General features: G+C 41.9%; 5 protein-coding genes and 1 long non-coding RNA gene across 29 annotated transcripts in view; 2 read left to right on the top strand and 4 right to left on the bottom strand.

The window, feature by feature from the left end:
* The window catches only part of LOC135338265 (DNA polymerase subunit gamma-1-like), an 89,366-nt gene extending 68,110 nt beyond the window's left edge, over positions 1 to 21,256 (bottom strand). Inside the window, exon 1 of the mRNA XM_064534333.1 lies at positions 20,619 to 21,256. The gene's annotated coding sequence lies outside the window, so the exon portion shown is untranslated. The remainder of the gene's footprint in view (positions 1 to 20,618) is intronic.
* The window catches only part of LOC135338268 (dmX-like protein 2), a 29,135-nt gene extending 4,321 nt beyond the window's left edge, over positions 1 to 24,814 (top strand). For 5 of the 23 annotated variants that reach the window (XM_064534342.1, XM_064534335.1, XM_064534339.1 and 2 more), the window contains 9 exons: positions 244 to 880; positions 1,849 to 2,155; positions 12,535 to 12,657; positions 13,322 to 13,420; positions 14,397 to 14,553; positions 14,643 to 14,703; positions 18,292 to 18,422; positions 18,702 to 18,868; positions 22,634 to 24,814. In XM_064534342.1, coding sequence (XP_064390412.1) covers positions 14,545 to 14,553; positions 14,643 to 14,703; positions 18,292 to 18,422; positions 18,702 to 18,868; positions 22,634 to 22,853 — 588 coding nt within the window. In that variant the 5' untranslated portion in view covers positions 244 to 880; positions 1,849 to 2,155; positions 12,535 to 12,657; positions 13,322 to 13,420; positions 14,397 to 14,544 and the 3' untranslated portion in view covers positions 22,854 to 24,814. The other 18 variants (XM_064534347.1, XM_064534346.1, XM_064534349.1 and 15 more) reach the window with 18 other exon arrangements.
* LOC135338259 (TNF receptor-associated factor 6-like) lies at positions 2,151 to 3,486 on the bottom strand. Of its 2 annotated transcripts, none has more exons than XM_064534319.1 (2): positions 3,393 to 3,486; positions 2,151 to 3,200 (listed from the first exon to the last, which is right to left on the bottom strand). In XM_064534319.1, the coding sequence occupies exon 2, from the start codon at positions 3,186 to 3,188 to the stop codon at positions 2,199 to 2,201; it is 990 nt and encodes a 329-aa protein (XP_064390389.1). In that variant the 5' UTR covers positions 3,189 to 3,200; positions 3,393 to 3,486; the 3' UTR covers positions 2,151 to 2,198. The 2 variants fall into 2 exon arrangements, with proteins under 2 accessions (XP_064390389.1, XP_064390390.1); XM_064534320.1 differs by having other exon boundaries at positions 3,285 to 3,432.
* LOC135338934 (TNF receptor-associated factor 4-like) lies at positions 10,434 to 11,462 on the bottom strand. The gene has a single exon (XM_064535029.1). It carries the CDS (start codon positions 11,451 to 11,453, stop codon positions 10,434 to 10,436), a length of 1,020 nt encoding a protein of 339 aa, XP_064391099.1. The 5' UTR covers positions 11,454 to 11,462.
* Positions 14,747 to 15,748, bottom strand: LOC135338260 (TNF receptor-associated factor 6-like). Its single transcript, XM_064534321.1, has one exon. It carries the CDS (start codon positions 15,734 to 15,736, stop codon positions 14,747 to 14,749), a length of 990 nt encoding a protein of 329 aa, XP_064390391.1. The 5' UTR covers positions 15,737 to 15,748.
* On the top strand, positions 18,878 to 21,585 carry LOC135338272 (uncharacterized). Its single transcript, XR_010395472.1, has 3 exons — positions 18,878 to 19,214; positions 19,286 to 19,488; positions 21,317 to 21,585. It is a non-coding gene; the product is annotated as an uncharacterized LOC135338272 (long non-coding RNA).
* Positions 24,815 to 24,820: the final 6 nt, after the last annotated feature.

Raw genomic sequence — 24,820 nt, 5'->3', positions numbered from 1 at the left:
ATGGCTTTACCGTATCCCTCGTGCGGCTACGCCTCGAGGCATAATTATTAGCGCAATGTGACAAATAAATGTGACAAATAAAACTGTATTTCGCAAACACAACACACTTACATGTACCTGCTAACTGTAGGTCTTCACTGTTTTTCTCAACTGATGGGTGTGTCTTTAACTATATCTCCTTATTTTCGTATCAACCTCAACAATAACCCATGCATTGTTATATTCTCCCCCACACCTGCTCAGATCTGACAGGCTGTATGGATGGCTCCGTGGTGATGTGGGAGTCAGTTGGTAACCGTCTCCACCCAGATTCCCCCATGCTCTGGGGCCAGCGTCACCATGATATTATTCACTCCAGAGGGAAACAAAGTGGTTGAATATTTATAGTTTGAGTGTGCACTGTAAAACTGGAGCTTTTGGGAAATGTATGTCATTGTGTACCCACTTCTTCATTATTCATGGATTCACATTTATAGATTTCTGGGGTGCATATTTGTTGCTTGTACACGTACTTAGATTGGCTACCAAATGAAATCAATATGCATTGCATAGTGAACCTTTCCTTAGTGCCATTGTCCCTCCCCCCCGAAATTGGCCCATCTGTACTGTTTTCACTGGCTTCCCAATGGAATTACTATGAAGCCTCATTAATGCGTTTTCTACCTCCATACGTACATGCATACAGTCAAGATAATCTCTCTTTACCATAAGTGTCACCTGTGCAGGTTCAATATAATAGTATATATAATTTATGCCTCTTTACCATTCGCATACATCACAGTAGCCTCGATTCAAGGCCTTGAATCGAGGCTAACATCACAGGTTCTGGACAGCAATTCATTTGAGGAGCTTGCCTCGTACCCCGGCCTCCATGCCAACGGTAGTGTGAAATGTCAAACTGTAGTGTTATGATTGTGTGTGTTTGTGTTTTACGTTCTGTGCCTCTGAGTGAGTTTAGATTCAAACTGTACATTTCTCTACAAAATGTTCAAGTTGCATTGTCTAGCTTCTTATAAATGGCAATCAACAAGACTTGTTGGTCTTGCTAGTTCTGTCCCCTAAGCATGGTTACATGCATGGTTATTAGTCTTCAGACAGCTCAGTGTTTTTATCAATTCAAGTTGCCCTCTAATTACCACCACAGTAAAGGGACGGCTGCATATGCACATGCGCACTAGCTGTTGATGAGACTGTAGTTGAAGTGCATGTCACCACTGTAAAAGGCTTTATGTACCGTCTTTATCTTTATATACACTAGAGATGAAATATATACTTGTAAGAATTCCTTGACAGTGGTTACTGCCATTGTTACCAGCCCTGTTTTAAGCAGCCTGCAGCTGCGCCCATATATATATTTAGTTGCAGTCTGAAACTGCTCAGTCCAACGGCAAGCAATCTACAATTGGAAGCTGAAATTCACATGGCTATGGCGAAAATGCATGGTTGAGATCTAAGATCACTAGCTCATGCCGGCTCCCAGCTACAAAGAGCACTCTTACAGCTAACGTATTTTTTCTCAGTTGAGCAAAGCACAAGAGAAAAATCCACAAAATCAATCCTGAAGTGATTACGCAGCGATTTCTGGGTGATGCTGGACTATAGCTTCAAGACAGCCTCCCACGCTATACTTGAAGCCAAGAAGTTATAACCAAAAAATATGTTATGGCGAATTACTAAACATCTTCTTTTAGGAGATTTTTAATGAGAAATTATATTACCTCCATCACATGGTCCTTTTCATGCAATGTCGTTATTGACTTCAAACCACGATCCCCCCCGCCCACACACATACACCCATAGATACTATAAAATTATAGTACAAATGTATCTATGCATGCACACACACAGTCTGAGCATGCCGTTTCAGAAGGAGAACTTTGTGATGATCCAGTCCAATCGTGTGAGGAAGCCACAAAGCTCTGCCTTCCTCTCGGGTCGTCTAGATCTCTCCCTGTCCACCTTCACCCATCCCTCTATTTTCTATACTCTATGATCTATGGTTGTAGTGAGCAACAATTAAGATTCACTGTTACAGTATAGAGTATGTAGATGATATTATTATATACATGTAATTTGCACGCATGTCCCCTGCAGTTGATGAGGAGGAACGTGGTTGGAGTGCAGAGAATGGCCCCCCACCCCACTCTGGCTTATTGTGAGTCAATTATATCAAGTCTACGGCAGTAAATACACAACATTTAAACTAGTTCCACACGATTTACTCGAAAACAGACACGAGTATGATGAGTTTCTTCTTTGATCACGTACTCTGTAATTTTGTCTTGTGTGATGTGATACCCATTACCACCACTCGTTGAACGATCACATTTCCTCTCAACTGGATTATCCTTGAAATCAACCACTTGCAGTTGAGTCCACTGCTTTGACTTGTTGCTGTACATATCTATGGTGACTCTTCCTGTGAATGGCCACTGAAGCATGTCATCGAACTCCCCTCTCATTATGAATACAAACAATGACAAGTGTGTATTCTGTCCAGTCCCGAATCCGTTTGGGTGTATCTCTAAGCGCATTTTGTAGCCTTTAGGATTAGAATAGAATGGTGGGCTCGTTTTTGTACGGTTTTCCTCCTTACACTGCTGATAATTATTTAGGGTATAGTAGAACGGAGGTACTGGTGGTAGTGGTCGAGCTTCCATTTGCTGTTTCAGTGACGTGTTCTCAGCTTTGAGTGTCGTAACTTCTGTAGCTAGCATCTCTAATTTTCTAGCCAGAAAAGCCATCTTCACTTCGATTGGTCGTTTAGCACAATCATGAGAAGCAATCATTTGTCGTTCGAACAATCCCCCGCACTTGTACTTGCACTCAACCATGACAAAGCCACACCCCCTAGAGTTAGCTGTGGGGTTGAGGTGGTGGTCCACTTGTCCTAGCTCCCCTTGCCAGTCACAGCCTTGGGCCTTCTTGGGACAATACACCCTCAGGGCGTTCACCTCTCGGGCCACACCCTTGTGGAGAAGTGTCGTGAAGTCTGGAGAATTGCAGAGGGGACAAGGTTTTCTGTTACTCTTGATTCGACCAATGCAAGCTTCACAAAAGTGGTTACCACAGCAACTGATGACCATGGGGTCTTGTAGAGTCAACAGGCATATCGAACACTCCAAAGATTTGGGGAGTTGATCTATAAAATCATAATCGTAACCTCCACTGAATGTACATGTAGCCATTTCTCGAGCCGGCTGTATTAGAAACAAACATTTTATAGCTATAATTATGTTATCAGTTGTGTTATAGCAATGTGACTGTATACCACAAACACTAGCCTTGTTCCCAGCCGAGTTGTCTCTAGCTAGGCCACCAACTAGATAACTTCGTTCTATCGGCCTGGGACCGAGGCTACACAAACACAAGCGTTGAACACTTATGCTTACCTCCTAACTGGTGTCTTGCTGTTATTTTTTTTTTAAACTGGGTGTGTCTTTAACAGATTCATTGTTCATTCTCCTTCATCTCTTAGCAACATAACCATAATCATATATCTGAACAATAGTGTTATATCCCCCCACATGCACCTGCTTAGATCTGATTAGCTGTATATATGGATGGCTCTGTGGTGATGTGGGTGTTTGGTAACTCTCGGCCAGTCTCCACCCAGATTCCCCCGGGCTCTGGGCCCAGCGTCCGATTCACTTCAGAGGGAAACATAGTGTTTCGCTTATTAAACCTTTATTGGATTGGTCCATTTTTGTGCTACTGATATAGGTTAATTTTTAACAGTTAATTTGTTTCACTGTACCCAAAAATGTACGATTATAATAATAATAAATGGCATTTGAGTTCCTATACCAGCTAATGGTTCATACTCCTCACCCCAACAGTATATGGAGTAACATGTGACCATATTGTCGTTGCTAAATATAATTATAGCTAGCAGCTTTCATTAATTGTAGTGAGTGATAAGATTGTTACACTAGTTACAACCATGTGCTTCCAGTGTTGTTGATATGAGTTTCCCTTGCAGTTAATGGGTGTGGCCCATGTAAGGGTGCACAGTAGCCCCATATAGGTGAGCCTGTTGCATGGAGGAGGAACGTGGTTGGAGTGCGGAGAATGGCCCCCCTCACCCCACGCTGGCTTATTGTGAGTCAATTGTAATAAGAAATTTACATTTAGTACTTCTAAATACACACGTTTAAACTAGTTCCACACGATTTACTCGAAAATGGACACGACTGTGACGAATTCCATTCTCGATCATGTACTCTGCTGCAACTTGGTCGTGTCGAAGAACTTGATAATACCCGTAGTTACCACTTGTTGGATAATCCTTGAAGTTGACCACTATTATTTGAGTCCATTGCTTAAACTTGTTGTCCATATCTATGGTGACTCTTCCTGTGAATGGCCACTGAAGCGTGTCATCGAACTCCCCCCTCATTATGTTAATAAACAATGCCAAGTGTGTATTCTGTCCAGACCAGAATCCGTTTGGGTATATTTGTAAGCACATTTTGTACCCTTTAGGATGCGAATAAAATGGTGGGCTCAATATTATGTGGTTGTTCTTCTTGCTCTGCTCATAATTAAGCACGGTAAAGTAGAAAGGAGGTAATTGTAGTGATGATCGAGCTTCTATTTGGTTTCAATGATGTGTTTTCGGCTTTTAATGCAATAACTTCTTTGTGAAGTGTTGTAACTTCAGCTTGGAGTTGTGTTTTGAGTGCTGTAACTTTAGCTTCAACTTCATTCTTATTCTCTGTAGCTAGCATTTCTAATCTTCTAGCAAGAAAGGCCATCTTCACTTCGATTGGTCGCTTAGCAGAATTGTCAGCCTCATGAGAAGCAATCACTCGTCGTTCGAACAATCCTCCGCACTTGTACTTGCACTCAACCATGACAAAACCACATCCGCTAGAGTTAGCCGTGGGGTTGAGGTGGTGGTCCACTTGTCCTAGCTCCCCTTGCCAGTCACAGCCTTGGGCCTTCTTAGGACAATACACCCTCAGGACATTCACCTCTCGGGCCACACCCTTGTGGAGAAGTGTCGTGAAGTCTGGAGAATTGCAGAGAGGACAAGGATTTCTGTTGTTAGTGATTCGACCAATGCAAGCTTCACAATAGTGGTTACCACAGCAACTGATGACCATGGGGTCTCGTAGCGTCAACAGGCATATCGAACACTCCAAAGTTTTTGGGGGCTGATCTACAAAATCATTATCATAACCTCACTGAATTTAGCCATTTCTCCAGCCAGCTGTAGAAACAAGCATTGTTGCATTTTGAGTGGGCAGATCAAAGGAAACACTGTGCCAATATCTGCGTCTGGTGCATTCCACAGCCACCACAAGTAGTTGAAACTAGTTGTCCTATAAAAGGAGTGATGTGTACACGGAAAGGAATGCACAAGGAATGCAACAAATCAGTTGTTACACAGCTCACTCGTGCGCACATTGGATATATTGGCTCAGTAGTGCACTTGCCCTCGAGGCCTGCGGCCCTCGGGCCTAAGTCACTACTGAGCCAATATATCCCATGTGGCACTCGTGCATGTGTCACAACTATAACTTGTTATTGGTAGCTATATTATATCAGCAAATACATGCAAGCTTACCTAACACATTATTTGTTTGTCTTTTATAGTAATGACAGCCCTTAAATTTTCTCAAACCAAATCTACGTGTCCTTAGGCTTAACTACATTCATGACATATCTCCTTTAGTTATACCACAATAACATTACCATGGCACACATTGTTATGTCCCCCCACATCTGCTCAGATCTGACTGGCTGTATGGATGGCTCCGTGGTGATGTGGGAATTTGGTAACCCTCATCCAGTCTCCACCCAGATTCCCCCGGGCTCTAGGGCCAGCATCACCATGGTACGATTCACTTCAGAGGGAAACAAAGTGAATGAATTTCAATCACTCATTTTAGTGTGCACTGTAAAACTGGAGCTTTTGTTGCCTATATCTTCCTAGCTAGGAAATGTATGCCCTCTTATTCATAATTATAAGAGGGCATACATTTCCTATTCAATATTCAGCTATATATAGGAAATGTATTAAGAATGTCCTCTTATAATTAGGATTCACATTAGGCTTTTGGGTGCATATTATTTGTGGCTTGTAGAAGTATCCCTCCTCTGCTAATTTAATTCATGCTCTCATGTACCACCCCCACAGTATGGAGTGACTAACAACAGTGGCAAGCTGTCGCTATGGCAAGGGATACACACAGCTGCCCGCAAGCCCTACCACTCTCTCTACTCTGGTATGAAGCACCTCAGTGACTTTCTGTTCCTCGGCTCCTCCAGTTTCATAGCAACCTGTGGGGACGGCAGTGACAACAGGTGAGGACTGCATACCCTCGTCTCTATATATATAGCTATACCTCCACTGATTTAAAAATAATAATACTAGGAGAATGTTGAACATTGTGGGGCGAGCGTAAGAAAACATGCTTGTTTTACGAATTAAAAGAAATATGTTGTATTTAAATTCAAGGTTATTTAGTATACGTAGTAGAAGCATTTTACATTCGCACTGGTAGTTATCAAGGTCGCGTAACTGAGTTCATGACAGTACCATTATAAGGACATGAGAAGGGCTGTGCAGAGATTAGGTTGTCAGCAGTGACTTCGGCTTCATCTATTTCAGCAATTGCTGCTACATTTTGGCCAAATACGTCCAATGTAAGATAGTTTCCACCTGGTGTGCTTATGATAACTTTAGCTCTCGATTCATCTTTTTTGTTTGATTTCAGCTTGAATCCACGTGGAAGTCGGTAAGGATCATGAGTCCCAAAAGTAAACCATTGTGCCGGTCCATGACGTATGGATACATACAGACAAAATTGCAACGGTGGAAGTCGGCAAGGATCATGAGTCCCAAAAGCAAATCATTGTGCCGGTCCATGACGTATGGATACATACATACATACAGACAAAATTGCAACGTTGAAGACTAGGTCGGGACTCGCTTCACTCGCCCCAATAATTTCTGATATGCCAGTTTCTCTCTCTTGAATGGACTGCTAACTTCTGTGTCCAAAATACTGCTTATAGTACTATAATTATTATAACATCAGCACATTTTAAATTTGTGCTTTCCATAATTTTTTGTCAATGGTAGTTTCCATGTACCCTATATGAATGTATATACACCCTAGAAGGCCCATGGGATTTACCCTATATCGCATATCGAGAGTTACAATGGATATTCCTGTGTCAGAGCACATCCTGGTACAAATAATCATTTTTATATAATCACACGCTTCTCCTACATTGTTTACCGTGACCTCTCTTTCTCTCTCTCTCTTAGGTAAACTAAAGAGGGGTCTCAACAAGCTTAGATAGCTAGCTGCTCAGACGAGGAGGCGAAAGATCAGTTCTCTGAGTGACCATACTATACAAGAGATTGCATGGCGGAACATAACTATGTGCAGTTTGAATAAGATTTGCCATGGCGACCAGTACCTTCCACACTCGCTAGTGACTACTTAGACTATAACATTAAATATTGTGTACATGCATGATGTTGACTTTTACTACATGTGCTTATGCTTATGTATACATAATATTAAAACGTCACTCTCAATTATAATTATAAGCCGAAACAGTGGCAAGCATGCAGATCATAAAAGCCTATATACTGAATTATATACTGCCAAATCAGTGCCAACGTTAAAAAAAAGCGGTCTGGCCAGAAACTGCTTAGGGATTAAGTACTACTTTTTAGGGTAGCATAAGTACTGCTTTTCGAAGGCAGCATAAGTACTACTTTTTAGGGTAGCATAAGTACTGCTTTTTAGGGCAGCATAAGTACTACTTTTTAAGGTAGCATAAGTACTGCTTTCGAGGGCAGCATAAAGTACACCACACCGAGCAGTGCATACTGTGAGTTACAGAACTCCAGATAAATTAGCGCTCTGATGGCAGATGCCAGTTTCCCGACACCCAACCACCAGCTCCCGGAGCCCCATGAATAAATAACCCAAGCGCTACTTTGGGTCACGGGAAGTGGTTTGTATAAAGTGGGCAGTGAATTAGCCTCGATCCCAGGCCGATCCATCTCTAATTGAACGCTAGGTCGCCTCCTCGGCCTGGTATTGATTGTATCTGGGCATGTGCTGTGGTTGCTCAGGTATTCGCTAAAAAAGAGCGAATACCTGAGCAAGGTGGAGCGAATAGAACACTAATAGTGTATGTAAGCATACTTACTCCGTAAAATCACCGTTAAATCACAAAGAACTCCGTGTCATAGGTCTATTCTTTGCAAGTTATAGGCTTAGCTAGCTAGAGTGTGAGGAGCTGTCTTGTGCGAAGGAAGAAGGAGCATCACTCTTGTGAAAGAACAGACCTAGGTTCTCAAGTTTCTGCTATCAGTGGCTACCTTTGATTGACTACACAATTTAATACAAGCGCTTGATTAGACCATTGATTGCCAGATACACTTGGTAGAGTCTATCCTCAGACTCTGGCCATCGATCTCTTGTATACTATGCTCAGGAGTGTCCACAAGTGGCTGGGCCTGAGATGTATTGTCAAGGTGAGCGATATAAATCAATAATACCCTTTCATCATTGGAAATTGTACACTATAGCCTATAGCCCAATCCTTGGTATCTGGATCAAGATATGACATTACGGCACTGGCACTGGTGTTGTGTTAGCCTCCTTCACCGGCCTTCAAGGAAGTGCGGCCTGGGATCGTGGCTAGTTTGTGTGGACCATCACTGTGAGTTACAAAATGTATAGTGGAATGGTGAATTTAAGTTCATACTAATTTGTATACAGCAGCAAAATGGAACCTTCCCCTCCAACCCCCGTCGTACTCCTCCTAGCTGATGGGTGTGAACTCATTGAAAGAGGATGCCCCAGTGCCACTCGTGTCCTTCCCAAGGGTCCGATCTTATAGAACTACCTGCACTAAAACTACTGACGTGGAATGGCTCTTTCAACACTTGTGGTTGCTATCCTGACCAGTGACGTCAGGATTCTACTGTCTCTTGATGCACTGTGAACACACAATCTTTGTTATGCCACCTGAAGGCTTAGCAGGCATATCCAACGCAGTATTTATTAAGTCTTTCTGGAAGCTCTTGTTTGAGATCTTCGCTTCTAAACATCTGCATTTAGTTTGGACGCAGTACTGCTGTGCACAGTATTAATTTCTAGTGTCATTATATCATTATATCTAGCCAACTGTGATAAACTGAAGATTTTACAGTACATAGCTGATACTTTCCGGTCACGCCCAGATACAATCAATACCAGGCCGAGGAGGCGACCTAGCGTTCAATTAAAGACAGATCGGCCTGGGGTCAAGGCTAGCAGTGAATCTGATGGTTTGTGTCTCATAAATCAGCCGCCCTTTCTAAGCTAGTCTCATGTATCAGCCGCAGAGTCTAGCTGAATTCCCATTAGGCCACTCCAAGTGATACTCTGGTTTCTGGTCCACCGCCCGCATCAGATTTTATTCTTGGATTTCTATCTCATTATTGGATTTCTATCTACTACGCATGCGCAGAATGGTCCATGTGCCACAAAATAGTGTGATAATGATATTCATTTGCAAAATAATGAGATTCATAAGGTGAAATTTATAATGACATGATGAGAAAAGCCGCCCGATTAGAAAAACTTCAGGACCAGAAACCAGAGTGTCACTTGGAGTGGCCTTAGGGAATACATGATCGAAGTGATTACACAATAAGAGTGATTCCTTGGTAATGCTGGACTGGCTTCCTTCAAGACAGCCTTCCGAGTTACTTAGCCAAAGAAAATATGTTATGGCGAATTACTGAGCAACTTCGTTTAGAAGATTTTTTAATGAGAAATCATAATTATTACCTCCATCGGCTCTTCTCGTGAAATGTCTTTATTTGACTTCACATCACATGACCCCCCCCACACACACACACAGTCTGAGTATGCCGTTTCAGAAGGACTTTGTGATAATCCAGTCCAATCGTATGAGGAAGCCACAAAGCTCCGCCTTCCTCTCGGGTAGTCTCTCCCTGTCCACCTTCACCTATCCCTCGGCCACATCCATCACACACTCACAGACTGGCCAAAGCTCAAGTATGAGGGTTAGTCCGTGTGATCACATGACCCGGCTTTATACCACTTGCCCTTAGGCAATACGTACCAATACCTGTACCTCACATGCAAACAAACACCTTATGTATATCTAATAGATGATCAAGCAGCTTGTATAATATTGTGGTCATAAATTCGGCGACTGATAAGTTTTACATTGTATAGCCTCGTTCCCAGGCTGTTTGTTCTCTAATTGAACGCTAAGTCAAAAAAGGGCCTGGTATCCATTGTTAGTGCTCATGCGCACCACACTTACCCGAGTAATCGTACTACGAACGTAAAACTTTTTGTAAATAATACCCACCCCACACGCCGGATTATTGTGAGTAACAATTGTTTTATGGCAGTTCATATATAATTAAATATACACATTCAAACTAATTCCACACGATTTACTCGAAAGCAAACAAATGTATAACTTCCATTCTTGAACATGTACTCTGTTTCAACTTGGTCTTGTGGAAAAAATAGATGATACCCACTACCATCGCTTATGACACAGTCATATCCCCTCTCAATAGGGTATTCCTTGAAATTGAATACTTGTATTTGAGTCCATTTCTTTAACTTGTAGCTGTATATATCTACGGTGACTCTTCCTGTGAATGGCCACTGAAGCGTATCATCAAATTCCCCTCTCATTATGAAAGCATACACTGACATGTGAGTATTCGTTCCAGTGTTGGATCCGTTCGGGTATATTTGTAAGCTCATTTTGTAGCCTTTAGGATGAGAATAAAATGGTGGGCTCATTATTGTACAGTTGTCTTTCTTGTATTGCCGATAGTTGTACACGGTAAAGTAGAACGGAGGTACTGGTGGTAGCGGTCTAGCTTCCATTTGCTGTTTCAATAACGTATTTTCAGCCTCAAGTGCTGTCACTTTATTCTTAATTTCTCTATTCTCGGTAGCTAGCATTTCTAATTTTCTAGCAAGAAAAGCCACCTGTACTTCCATTGGTCGATTAGCACAATTGTCAGCCTCATGAAAAGCAATCGCTCGTCGCTCGAACTTTTCCCTGCACTTATACTTGCACTCAATCATGACAAAGCCACATCCCCTAGAGTTAGCCGTGGGGTTGAGGTGGTGATCCACTTGTCCTAGCTCCCCTTGCCAGTTACAGCTCTGGGCCTTCTTGGGACAATACACCCTCAGGGCATTCACCTCTCGGGCCACACCCTTGTGGAGAAGTGTCGTGAAGTCTGGAGAATTGCAGAGAGGACAAGGCTTTCTGTTACTCTTGATTCGACCAATGCAAGGGTCACAAAAGTGGTTACCACAGCAACTGATGACCATGGAGTCTCGTGGCGTCAAAAGGCATATTGAACACTCCAAAGATTTGGGGGGCTGATCTACAAAATCGTAATCGTAACCTCCACTGAATTTAGCCATTTCTCAAGCCAGCTGCATGTAGAAACAAAATGTTGGTAGCTATATATAATTCTAGTATAATAATTATTATAACTAGTGTTCAAGCTGGCGCTGTGCTAATGCCTCTCGCCATGTTTTTGCTTTCGCTGAAAAGTATTAGAGTGTTATATTAGTTTCTATAATGAATTTTATATTAAAGTTAGCTTATCTATATAAAATCACTGAGAAGAAAAGACTTATTTACATGCATCTATTGTTGTATTATGTGGCTTACTAGGACCTCAAGAAAGAAGAAAAATTGATACTTCCAGGATCTGTAGTTCAGTGTATATAAGAAAGACCTGTGTACATGCATATTGTTATCTATATTGTTATATGGTAGTGTTTTGACTGTGGCTTACCAGGCCTTCAAGACAAAGATGATTCTGCCAGGAGGATCTGGATCTGGATCTTGGATATGTATTTCTCACATTGGGAATGAGCGCGCATGCGCATTACATCCACAGGAATAATTAAAGGTGTGTCCAAAGAGATCAATTTCACAAATGGCTACTGCTAGCTAGCTGTTTTAACAGATATTTTCTGAGTATTGTAGCTAACAAAAAGCTAGCGCTTTAGTGCAAGGCTAACTCATATGTTGAATAGAAAGTTTGTGCGGACAGATGATGCTATGAAAGATTCTAAAGAGACTGCAACAGCCTTCAATGTGAGTCAAACTAGCCATAACTCGAGAAAGAAGCTTTAGTTTGCAAATCCACGAATCAAAATCCAAGAGAACGTGCCTAGAGGCCTATAGAAGCTATTAGCTTTCGTCGCATTGCAACCATTGAGCAGTTACAGCTTGAACAGACACACACAGTCAGCTTTACCGTATCCCTCGTGCGGCTACGTCTCGAGGCATAATTATTAGCGCAATGTGACAAATAAATGTGACAAATAAAACTGTATTTCGCAAACACAATACACTTACATGTACCTGCTAACTGTGGGTCTTCACTGTTTTTCTCAACTGATGGGTGTGTCTTTAACTATATCTCCTTATTTTCGTATCAACCTCAACAATAACCCATGCATTGTTATATTCTCCCCCACACCTGCTCAGATCTGACTGGCTGTATGGATGGCTCCGTGGTGATGTGGGAGTTTGGTAACCGTCTCCACCCAGATTCCCCCAGGCTCTGGGGCCAGCGTCACCATGATATTATTCACTCCAGAGGGAAACAAAGTGATTGAATATTTATAGTTTGAGTGTGCACTGTAAAACTGGAGCTTTTGGGAAATGTATGTCATTGTGTACCCACTTCTTCATTATTCATGGATTCACATTTATAGGTTTCTGGGGTGCATATTTGTTGCTTGTACATGTACTTAGATTGGCTACCAAATGAAATCAATATGTATTGCATATACCGTATAGCGCGAAATTTTTGAGGGGCTTAATTTTCGCGGATTTCGTGGGTTAGAATTCTACACGAAAATTAAGTCTACGAAAATTGTTCTTTAATTAGAATTACTTGCTATCATGCAAATATTTAAAGGCGTGGCTTCCGGTAAGCAGTCATTCCGCAAACATTGTGCAACGAAATGGTTTTTAGAGGCCAATCCACGAAATATAAGTGCCTCGAAAATTTCGCGCTATACGGTATAGTGAACCTTTCCTTAGTGCCATTGTCCCTCCCCCCAATTGGCCCATCTGTACTGTTTTCACTGGCTTTCCTATGGAATTACTATGAAGCCTCATTAATGCGTTTTCTACCTCCATACGTACATGCATACGGTCAAGATAATATAATCCCCTCTTTACCATATAAGTGTCACCTGTGCAGGTTCAGTATAATGGTATAAAAATTATATAATTTATGCCTCTTTACCATTTGCATACATCACAGTAGCCTCGATTCAAGGCCTTGAATCAAGGCTAACATCACAGGTTCTGGACAGCAATTCATTTGAGGAGCTTGCCTCGTACCCCGGCCTCCATGCCAACGGTAGTGTGAAATGTCAAACTGTAGTGTTATGATTGTGTGTGTTTGTATTTTACGTTCTGTGCCTCTGAGTGAGTTTGGATTCAAACTGTACATTTCTCTACAAAATGTTCAAGTTGCATTGTCTAGCTTCTTATAAATGGCAATCAACAAGACTTGTTGGTCTTGCTAGTTCTGTCCCCTAAGCATGGTTACATGCATGGTTATTAGTCTTCAGACAGCTCAGTGTTTTTATCAATTCAAGTTGCCCTCTAATTACCACCACATGCAGTAAAGGGACGGCTGCATATGCACATGCGCACTAGCTGTTGATGAGACTGTAGTTGAAGTGCATGTCACCACTGTAAAAGGCTTTATGTACCGTTTTTATCTTTATATACACTAGAGATGAAATATATACTTGTAAGAATTCCTTGACAGTGGTTACTGTATTATACCATTGTTACCAGCCCTGTTTAAGCAGCCTGCAGCTGCGCCCATATATATATTTAGTTGCAGTCTGAAATTGCTCAGTCCAACGGCAAGCAATCTACAATTGGAAGCTGAAATTCACATGGCTATGGCGAAAATGCATGGTTGAGATCTGAGATCACTAGCTCATGCTGGCTCCCAGCTACAAAGAGCACTCTTACAGCTAACGTATTTTTTCTCAGTTGAGCAAAGCACAAGAGAAAAATCCACAAAATCAATCCTGAAGTGATTACGCAGCGATTTCTGGGTGATGCTGGACTATAGCTTCAAGACAGCCTCCCACGCTATACTTGAAGCCAAGAAGTTATAACCAAAAAATATGTTATGGCGAATTACTAAACATCTTCTTTTAGGAGATTTTTAATGAGAAATTATATTACCTCCATCACATGGTCCTTTTCATGCAATGTCGTTATTGACTTCAAACCATGATCCCCCCGCCCACACACATACACCCATAGATACTATAAATTACAGTACAAATGTATCTATGCATGCACACACACAGTCTGAGCATGCCGTTTCAGAAGGAGAACTTTGTGATGATCCAGTCCAATCGTGTGAGGAAGCCACAAAGCTCTGCCTTCCTCTCGGGTCGTCTAGATCTCTCCCTGTCCACCTTCACCCATCCCTCTATTTTCTATACTCTATGATCTATGGTTGTAGTGAGCAACAATTAAGATTCACTGTTACAGTATAGAGTATGTAGGTGATATTATTATATACATGTAATTTGTACGCATGTCCCCTGCAGTTGATGAGGAGGAACGTGGTTGGAGTGCAGAGAATGGCCCCCCACCCCACTCTGGCTTATTGTGAGGCAATTATATCAAGTCTACGGCAGTAAATACACAACATTTAAACTAGTTCCACACGATTTACTCGAAAACAGACACGAGTATGATGAGTTTCTTCTTTGATCACGTACTCTGTAATTTTGTCTTGTGTGATGTGATACCCATTACCACCACTCGTTGAACGATCACATTTCCTCTCAACTGGATTATCCTTGAAATCAACCACTTGCAGTTGAGTCCACTGCTTTGACTTGTTGCTGTACATATCTATGGTGACTCTTCCTGTGAATGGCCACTGAAGCATGTCATCGAACTCCCCTCTCATTATGAATACAAACAATGACAAGTGTGTATTCTGTCCAGTCCCGAATCCGTTTGGGTGTATCTCTAAGCGCATTTTGTAGCCTTTAGGATTAGAATAGAATGGTGGGCTCGTTTTTGTACGGTTTTCCTCCTTACACTGCTGATAATTATTTAGGGTATAGTAGAACGGAGGTACTGGTGGTAGTGGTCGAGCTTCCATTTGCTGTTTCAGTGACGTGTTCTCAGCTTTGAGTGTCGTAACTTCTGTAGCTAGCATCTCTAATTTTCTAGCCATCTTCACTTCGATTGGTCGTTTAGCACAATCGTCAACCTCATGAGAAGCAATCATTCGTCGTTCGAACAATCCCCCGCACTTGTACTTGCACTCAACCATGACAAAGCCACACCCCCTAGAGTTAGCCGTGGGGTTGAGGTGGTGGTCCACTTGTCCTAGCTCCCCTTGCCAGTCACAGCCTTGGGCCTTCTTGGGACAATACACCCTCAGGGCGTTCACCTCTCGGGCCACACCCTTGTGGAGAAGTGTCGTGAAGTCTGGAGAATTGCAGAGAGGACAAGGTTTTCTGTTACTCTTGGTTCGACCAATGCAAGGGTCACAAAAGTGGTTACCACAGCAACTGATGACCATGGGGTCTCGTAGAGTCAACAGACATATCGAACACTTCAAAGATTTGGGGAGTTGATCTACAAAATCATAATCGTAACCTCCACTGAATGTACATGTAGCCATTTTTCGAGCCGGCTGTATTAGAAACAAACATTTTGTAGCTATAATTATGTCATCAGTTGTGTTATAGCAATGTGACTGTATACCACAAACACTAGCCTTGTTCCCAGCCGAGTTGTCTCTAGCTAGGCCACCAACTAGATAACTTCGTTCTATCGGCCTGGGACCGAGGCTACACAAACACAAGCGTTGAACACTTATGCTTACCTCCTAACTGGTGTCTTGCTGTTATTTTTTTTTTAAACTGGGTGTGTCTTTAACAGATTCATTGTTCATTCTCCTTCATCTCTTAGCAACATAACCATAATCATATATCTGAACAATAGTGTTATATCCCCCCACATGCACCTGCTTAGATCTGATTAGCTGTATATATGGATGGCTCCGTGGTGATGTGGGTGTTTGGTAACTCTCGGCCAGTCTCCACCCAGATTCCCCCGGGCTCTGGGCCCAGCGTCCGATTCACTTCAGAGGGAAACATAGTGTTTCGCTTATTAAACCTTTATTGGATTGGTCCATTTTTGTGCTACTGATATAGGTTAATTTTTAACAGTTAATTTGTTTCACTGTACCCAAAAATGTACGATTATAATAATAATAAATGGCATTTGAGTTCCTATACCAGCTAATGGTTCATACTCCTCACCCCAACAGTATATGGAGTAACATGTGACCATTATTGCTGTTGCTAAATATAATTATAGCTAGCAGCTTTCATTAATTGTAGTGAGTGATAAGATTGTTACACTAGTTACAACCATGTGCTTCCAGTGTTGTTGATATGAGTTTCCCTTGCAGTTAATGGGTGTGGCCCATGTAAGGGTGCACAGTAGCCCCATATAGGTGAGCCTGTTGCATGGAGGAGGAACGTGGTTGGAGTGCGGAGAATGGCCCCCCTCACCCCACGCTGGCTTATTGTGAGTCAATTGTAATAAGAAATTCACATTTAGTACTTCTAAATACACACGTTTAAACTAGTTCCACACGATTTACTTGAAAATGGACATGACTGTGACGAATTCCATTCTCGATCATGTACTCTGCTGCAACTTGGTCGTGTCGAAGAACTTGATAATACCTGTATAGTTACCACTTGTTGGATAATCCTTGAAGTTGACCACTATTATTTGAGTCCATTGCTTAAACTTGTTGTCCATATCTATGGTGACTCTTCCTGTGAATGGCCACTGAAGCGTGTCATCGAACTCCCCCCTCATTATGTTAATAAACAATGCCAAGTGTGTATTCTGTCCAGACCAGAATCCGTTTGGGTATATTTGTAAGCACATTTTGTACCCTTTAGGATGCGTATAAAATGGTGGGCTCAATATTATGTGGTTGTTCTTCTTGCTCTGCTCATAGTTAAGCACGGTAAAGTAGAAAGGAGGTAATTGTAGTGATGATCGAGCTTCTATTTGCTTTTAATAATGTGTTTTCGGCTTTTAATGCGATAACTTCTTTGTGAAGTGTTGTAACTTCAGCTTGGAGTTGTGTTTTGAGTGCTGTAACTTTAGCTTCAACTTCATTCTTATTCTCTGTAGCTAGCATTTCTAATCTTCTAGCAAGAAAGGCCATCTTCACTTCGATTGGTCGCTTAGCAGAATTGTCAGCCTCATGAGAAGCAATCACTCGTCGTTCGAACAATCCTCCGCACTTGTACTTGCACTCAACCATGACAAAGCCACATCCGCTAGAGTTAGCCGTGGGGTTGAGGTGGCGGTCCACTTGTCCTAGCTCCCCTTGCCAGTCACAGCCTTGGGCCTTCTTAGGACAATACACCCTCAGGGCATTCACCTCTCGGGCCACACCCTTGTGGAGAAGTGTCGTGAAGTCTGGAGAATTGCAGAGAGGACAAGGATTTCTGTTGTTAGTGATTCGACCAATGCAAGCTTCACAATAGTGGTTACCACAGCAACTGATGACCATGGGGTCTCGTAGCGTCAACAGGCATATCGAACACTCCAAAGTTTTTGGGGGCTGATCTACAAAATCATTATCATAACCTCACTGAATTTAGCCATTTCTCCAGCCAGCTGTAGAAACAAGCATTGTTGCATTTTGAGTGGGCAGATCAAAGGAAACACTGTGCCAATATCTGCGTCTGGTGCATTCCACAGCCACCACAAGTAGTTGAAACTAGTTGTCCTATAAAAGGAGTGATGTGTACATGGAAAGGAATGCACAAGGAATGCAACAAATCAGTTGTTACACAGCTCACTCATGCGCACATTGGATATATTGGCTCAGTAGTGCACTTGCCCTCGAGGCCTGCGGCCCTCGGGCCTAAGTCACTACTGAGCCAATATATCCCATGTGGCACTCGTGCATGTGTCACAACTATAACTTGTTATTGGTAGCTATATTATATCAGCAAATACATGCAAGCTTACCTAACACATTATTTGTTTGTCTTTTATAGTAATGACAGCCCTTAAATTTTCTCAAACCAAATCTACGTGTCCTTAGGCTTAACTACATTCATGACATATCTCCTCTTTAGTTATACCACAATAACATTACCATGGCACACATTGTTATATCCCCCCACATCTGCTCAGATCTGACTGGCTGTATGGATGGCTCCGTGGTGATGTGGGAATTTGGTAACCCTCGGCCAGTCTCCACCCAGATTCTCCCGGGCTCTGGGGCCAGCGTCACCATGATACGATTCACTCCAGAGGGAAACAAAGTGAATGAATTTCAATCACTCATTTTAGTGTGCACTGTAAAACTGGAGCTTTTGTTGCCTATATCTTCCTAGCTAGGAAATGTATGCCCTCTTGTTCATATTATAAGAGGGCATACATTTCCTATTCAATATTCAGCTATATATAGGAAATGTATTAAGAATGTCCTCTTATAATTAGGATTCACATTAGGCTTTTGGGTGCATATTATTTGTGGCTTAATTGTAGAAGTATCCCTCCTCTGCTAATTTAATTCATGCTCTCATGTACCACCCCCACAGTATGGAGTGACTGACAACAGTGGCAAGCTGTCGCTATGGCAAGGGATACACACAGCTGCCCGCAAGCCCTACCACTCTCTATACTCTGGTATGAAGCACCTCAGTGACTTTCTGTTCCTCGGCTCCTCCAGTTTCATAGCAACCTGTGGGGACGGCAGCGACAACAGGTGAGGACTGCATACCCTCGTCTCTATATATATAGCTATACCTCCACTGATTTAAAAATAATAATACTAGGAGAATGTTGAACATTGTGGGGCGAGCGTAAGAAAACATGCTTGTTTTACGAATTAAAAGAAATATGTTGTATTTAAATTCAAGGTTATTAATTTAGTATACGTAGTAGAAGCATTTTACATTCGCACTGGTAGTTATCAAGGTCGCGTAACTGAGTTCATGACAGTACCATTATAAGAACATGAGAAGGGCTGTGCAGAGATTAGGTTGTCAGCAGTGACTTCGGCTTCATCTATTTCAGCAATTGCTGCTACATTTTGGCCAAATACGTCCAATGTAAGATAGTTTCCACCTGGTGTGCTTATGATAACTTTAGCTCTCGATTCATCTTTTTTGTTTGATTTCAGCTTGAATCCACGTGGAAGTCGGTAAGATCATGAGTCCCAAAAGTAAACCATTGTGCCGGTCCATGACGTATGGATACATACAGACAAAATTGCAACGGTGGAAGTCGGCAAGGATCATGAGTCCCAAAAGCAAATCATTGTGCCGGTCCATGACGTATGGATACATACATACATACAGACAAAATTGCAACGTTGAAGACTAGGTAGGGACTCGCTTTGCTCGCCCCAATAATTTCTGATATGCCAGTTTCTCTCTCTTGAATGGACTGCTAACTTCTGTGTCCAAAATACTGCTTATAGTACTATAATTATTATAACATCAGCACATTTTAAATTTGTGCTTTCCATAATTTTTTGTCAATGGTAGTTTCCATGTACCCTATATGAATGTATATACACCCTGGAAGGCCCATGGGATTTACCCTATATCGCATATCGAGAGTTACAATGGATATTCCTGTGTCAGAGCACATCCTGGTACAAATAATCATTTTTATGCCTCGAGGCGTAGCCGCACGAGGGATACGGTAAAGCTGACTGTGTGTGTGTCTGTCTGTCTGTCTGTCTGTCTGTCTGTCTGTCTGTGCAGGGGCGTAGCTACCATTGTTTCCTGGTTGCCCAGAAACCCCCCCAGGAGCTGCTGAGAAAATTGGGCAGGGCTCCCCAATAATTGAAATCAAGCAGCCCTGCCCATCTTTTCATGCACGTGGCTGCAAAATCATGTAGCACTGTGAATCGTTTCACTTTGGCTAGCTTTGTCTCAGCTAGCTAGCTATCTACCTCAAACAAAGAAGACCAAGACTTAAGTTCTAGTATCAATCCTGCATGCTTCAGTATTCTCAGACTCACAACTTTATTCGATATTCAGGAAGGACAAGTTTAGAACAATCTCAGCCACATGAAACAATGTAATGGTGCTCAGCTAGACTAGCAATACACAATTGACACCTGCCTTTTAGAATGTCTATAGCTAGCTAGACTAGCTAGACAGTCTAGCTAGCTTCTCACAAACATGTAAAAAAGTCATTACAAACAATGAGCAGTAGGTGTAACCAGTAGGTGTGCCCCAATCAAGAAGGTGTGGCACCGGAAGTGGGCGTGGCTAAAATTTCCCGGCGCTACCGCGCCGCTGGTTTTTCGAAAGAAACCCCTGTGTCAAAAGTCTGGCTACGCCCCTGCTGTGTGTGTGTGTATTCCAGCTATAACTGCTCAACGGTTACAATGCGACGAAAACTAACAGCTTCTATAGGCTTCTAGCCACGTTCTCTTGGATTTTGATTCGTGGATTAGCAAACTAAAGCTTCTTTCTCGAGTTATGGCTAGTTTGACTCACATTGAAGGCTGTTGCAGTCTCTTCAGAATCTTTCATAGCATCATCTGTCCGCACAAACTTTCTATTCAACATATGAGTTAGCCTTGCACTAAAGCGCTAGCTTTTTGTTAGCTACAATACTCAGAAAATATCTGTTAAAACAGCTAGCTAGCTAGCAGTAGCCATTTGTGAAATTGATCTCTTTGGGACACACCCTTTAATTATTCCTATGGATGTAATGCGCATGCGCGCTCATTCCCCACGTGTGAGAAAATAATATCCAAGATCCAGATCCAGATCCTCCTGGCAGAATCATTTTTGTCTTGAGGGCCTGGTAAACCACAAAACACTACCATATAACAATATAGATAACAATATGCATGTACACAGGTCTTTTCTTCTTAGATATTATATACACTGAACTACAGATCCTGGAAGAATCAATTTTCTTCTTTCTTGAGGTCCTGGTAAGCTACATAATACAATAAATAACAACAATAGATGCATGTAAATAAGTCATTTCTTCTCAGTGACTTTATATAGATAAGCTAACTTTAATATAAAATTCATTATAGAAACTAATAACACTCTAATACTTTAGAGCGAAAGCAAAAACATGGCGAGAGGCATTAGCACAGCGCCAGCTTGAACACTAGTTATATAATCACACGCTTCTCCTACATTGTTTACCGTGACCTCTCTTTCTCTCTCTCTCTTAGGTAAACTAAAGAGGGTTCTCAACAAGCTTAGATAGCTAGCTGCTCAGACGAGGAGGCGAAAGATCAGTTCTCTGAGTGACCATACTATACAAGAGATTGCATGGCGGAACATAACTATGTGCAGTTTGAATAAGATTTGCCATGGCGACCAGTACCTTCCACACTCGCTAGTGACTACTTAGACTATAACATTAAATATTGTGTACGTGCATGATGTTGACTTTTACTACATGTGCTTATGCTTATGTATACATAATATTAAAACGTCACTCTCAATTATAATTATAAGCCGAAACAGTGGCAAGCATGCAGATCATAAAAGCCTATATACTGAATTATATACTGCCAAATCAGTGCCAACGTTAAAAAAAAGCAGTCTAGCCAGAAACTGCTTAGGGATTAAGTACTACTTTTTAGGGTAGCATAAGTACTGCTTTTCGAAGGCAGCATAAGTACTACTTTTTAGGGTAGCATAAGTACTGCTTTTTAGGGCAGCATAAGTACTACTTTTTAAGGTAGCATAAGTACTGCTTTCGAGGGCAGCATAAAGTACACTACACCGAGCAGTGCATACTGAGAGTTACAGAACTCCAGATAAATTAGCGCTCTGATGGCAGATGCCAGTTTCCCGACACCCAACCACCAGCTCCTGGAGCCCCATGAATAAATAACCCAAGCCCTACTTTGGGTCACGGGAAGTGGTTTGTATAAAGTGGGCAGTGAATCTGATGGTTTGTGTCTCATAAATCAGCCGCCCTTTCTAAGCTAGTCTCATGTATCAGCCGCAGAGTCTAGCTGAATTCCCATTAGGCCACTCAAAGTGATACTCTGGTTTCTGGTCCACCCCCCGCATTAGATTTTATTCTTGGATTTCTATCTCATTATTGGATTTTTATCTACTACGCATGCGCAGAATGGTCCATGTGCCACAAAATAGTGTGATAATGATATTCATTTGCAAAATAATGAGATTCATAAGGTGAAATTGATAATGACATGATGAGAAAAGCCGCCCGCCTGCATGCAATTAGAAAAACTTCAGGACCAGAAACCAGAGTGTCACTTGGAGTGGCCTTAGGGAATACATGATCGAAGTGATTACACAATAAGAGTGATTCCTTGGTAATGCTGGACTGGCTTCCTTCAAGACAGCCTTCCGAGTTACTTAGCCAAAGAAAATATGTTATGGCGAATTACTGAGCAACTTCGTTTAGAAGATTTTTTAATGAGAAATTATATTACCTCCATCGGCTCTTCTCGTGAAATGTCTTTATTTGACTTCACATCACATGACCCCCCCCCCACACACACACACAGTCTGAGTATGCCGTTTCAGAAGGACTTTGTGATAATCCAGTCCAATCGTATGAGGAAGCCACAAAGCTCCGCCTTCCTCTCGGGTAGTCTCTCCCTGTCCACCTTCACCTATCCCTCGGCCACATCCATCACACACTCACAGACTGGCCAAAGCTCAAGTATGGTGATGAGGGTTAGTCCGTGTGATCACATGACCCGGCTTTATACCACTTGCCCTTAGGCAATACGTACCAATACCTGTACCTCACATGCAAACAAACACCTTATGTACATCTAATAGATGATCAAGCAGCTTGTATAATATTGTGGTCATAAATTCGGCGACTGATAAGTTTTACATTGTATAGCCTCGTTCCCAGGTCGTTTGTTCTCTAATTGAACGCTAAGTCGAAAAAGGGCCTGGTATCCATTGTTAGTGCTCATGCGCACCACACTTACCCGAGTAATCGTACTACGAACGTAAAACTTTTTGTAAATAATACCTACCCCACACGCCGGATTATTGTGAGTAACAATTGTTTTATGGCAGTTCATATATAATTAAATATACACATTCAAACTAATTCCACACGATTTACTCGAAAGCAAACAAATGTATAACTTCCATTCTTGAACATGTACTCTGTTTCAACTTGGTCTTGTGGAAAAAATAGATGATACCCACTACCATCGCTTATGACACCGTCATATCCCCTCTCAATAGGGTATTCCTTGAAATTGAATACTTGTATTTGAGTCCATTTCTTTAACTTGTAGCTGTATATATCTACGGTGACTCTTCCTGTGAATGGCCACTGAAGCGTATCATCAAATTCCCCTCTCATTATGAAAGCATACACTGACATGTGAGTATTCGTTCCAGTGTTGGATTCGTTCGGGTATATTTGTAAGCTCATTTTGTAGCCTTTAGGATGAGAATAAAATGGTGGGCTCATTATTGTACAGTTGTCTTTCTTGTATTGCCGATAGTTGTACATGGTAAAGTAGAACGGAGGTACTGGTGGTAGCGGTCTAGCTTCCATTTGCTGTTTCAATAACGTATTTTCAGCCTCAAGTGCTGTCACTTTATTCTTAATTTCTCTATTCTCGGTAGCTAGCATTTCTAATTTTCTAGCAAGAAAAGCCACCTGCACTTCATTGGTCGATTAGCACAATTGTCAGCCTCATGAGAAGCAATCGCTCGTCGCTCGAACTTTTCCCTGCACTTATACTTGCACTCAATCATGACAAAGCCACATCCCCCTATAGAGTTAGCCGTGGGGTTGAGGTGGTGGTCCACTTGTCCTAGCTCCCCTTGCCAGTCACAGCCCTGGGCCTTCTTGGGACAATACACCCTCAGGGCATTCACCTCTCGGGCCACACCCTTGTGGAGAAGTGTCATGAAGTCTGGAGAATTGCAGAGAGGACAAGGCTTTCTGTTACTCTTGATTCGACCAATGCAAGGGTCACAAAAGTGGTTACCACAGCAACTGATGACCATGGAGTCTCGTAGCGTCAAAAGGCATATTGAACACTCCAAAGATTTGGGGGGCTGATCTACAAAATCGTAATCGTAACCTCCACTGAATTTAGCCATTTCTCAAGCCAGCTGCATGTAGAAACAAAATGTTGGTAGCTATATATAATTCTAGTATAATAATTATTATAACTAGTGTTCAAGCTGGCGCTGTGCTAATGCCTCTCGCCATGTTTTTGCTTTCGCTGAAAAGTATTAGAGTGTTATATTAGTTTCTATAATGAATTTTATATTAAAGTTAGCTTATCTATATAAAATCACTGAGAAGAAAAGACTTATTTACATGCATCTATTGTTGTATTATGTGGCGTACTAGGACCTCAAGAAAGAAGAAAAATTGATTCTTCCAGGATTTGTAGTTCAGTGTATATAAGAAAGACCTGTGTACATGCATATTGTTATCTATATTGTTATATGGTAGTGTTTTGACTGTGGCTTACCAGGCCTTCAAGACAAAGATGATTCTGCCAGGAGGATCTGGATCTGGATCTTGGATATTTATTTCTCACATTGGGAATGAGCGCGCATGCGCATTACATCCACAGGAATAATTAAAGGTGTGTCCAAAGAGATCAAATGGCTACTGCTAGCTAGCTGTTTTAACAGATATTTTCTGAGTATTGTAGCTAACAAAAAGCTAGCGCTTTAGTGCAAGGCTAACTCATATGTTG

The sequence above is a fragment of the Halichondria panicea genome, chromosome 7, assembly GCF_963675165.1.
Source record: "Halichondria panicea chromosome 7, odHalPani1.1, whole genome shotgun sequence".
Lineage (NCBI taxonomy): Eukaryota > Metazoa > Porifera > Demospongiae > Suberitida > Halichondriidae > Halichondria > Halichondria panicea.
This window is presented reverse-complemented; position numbering and strand designations above follow the sequence as displayed.

Coding starts and splice junctions, on each gene's coding strand:
- LOC135338259 (XM_064534319.1), bottom strand. CDS start 3,188: ATGGCTACATGTACATTCAGTGGAGGTTACGATTATGATTTTATAGAT.
- LOC135338934 (XM_064535029.1), bottom strand. CDS start 11,453: ATGGCTAAATTCAGTGGAGGTTACGATTACGATTTTGTAGATCAGCCC.
- LOC135338260 (XM_064534321.1), bottom strand. CDS start 15,736: ATGGCTACATGTACATTCAGTGGAGGTTACGATTATGATTTTGTAGAT.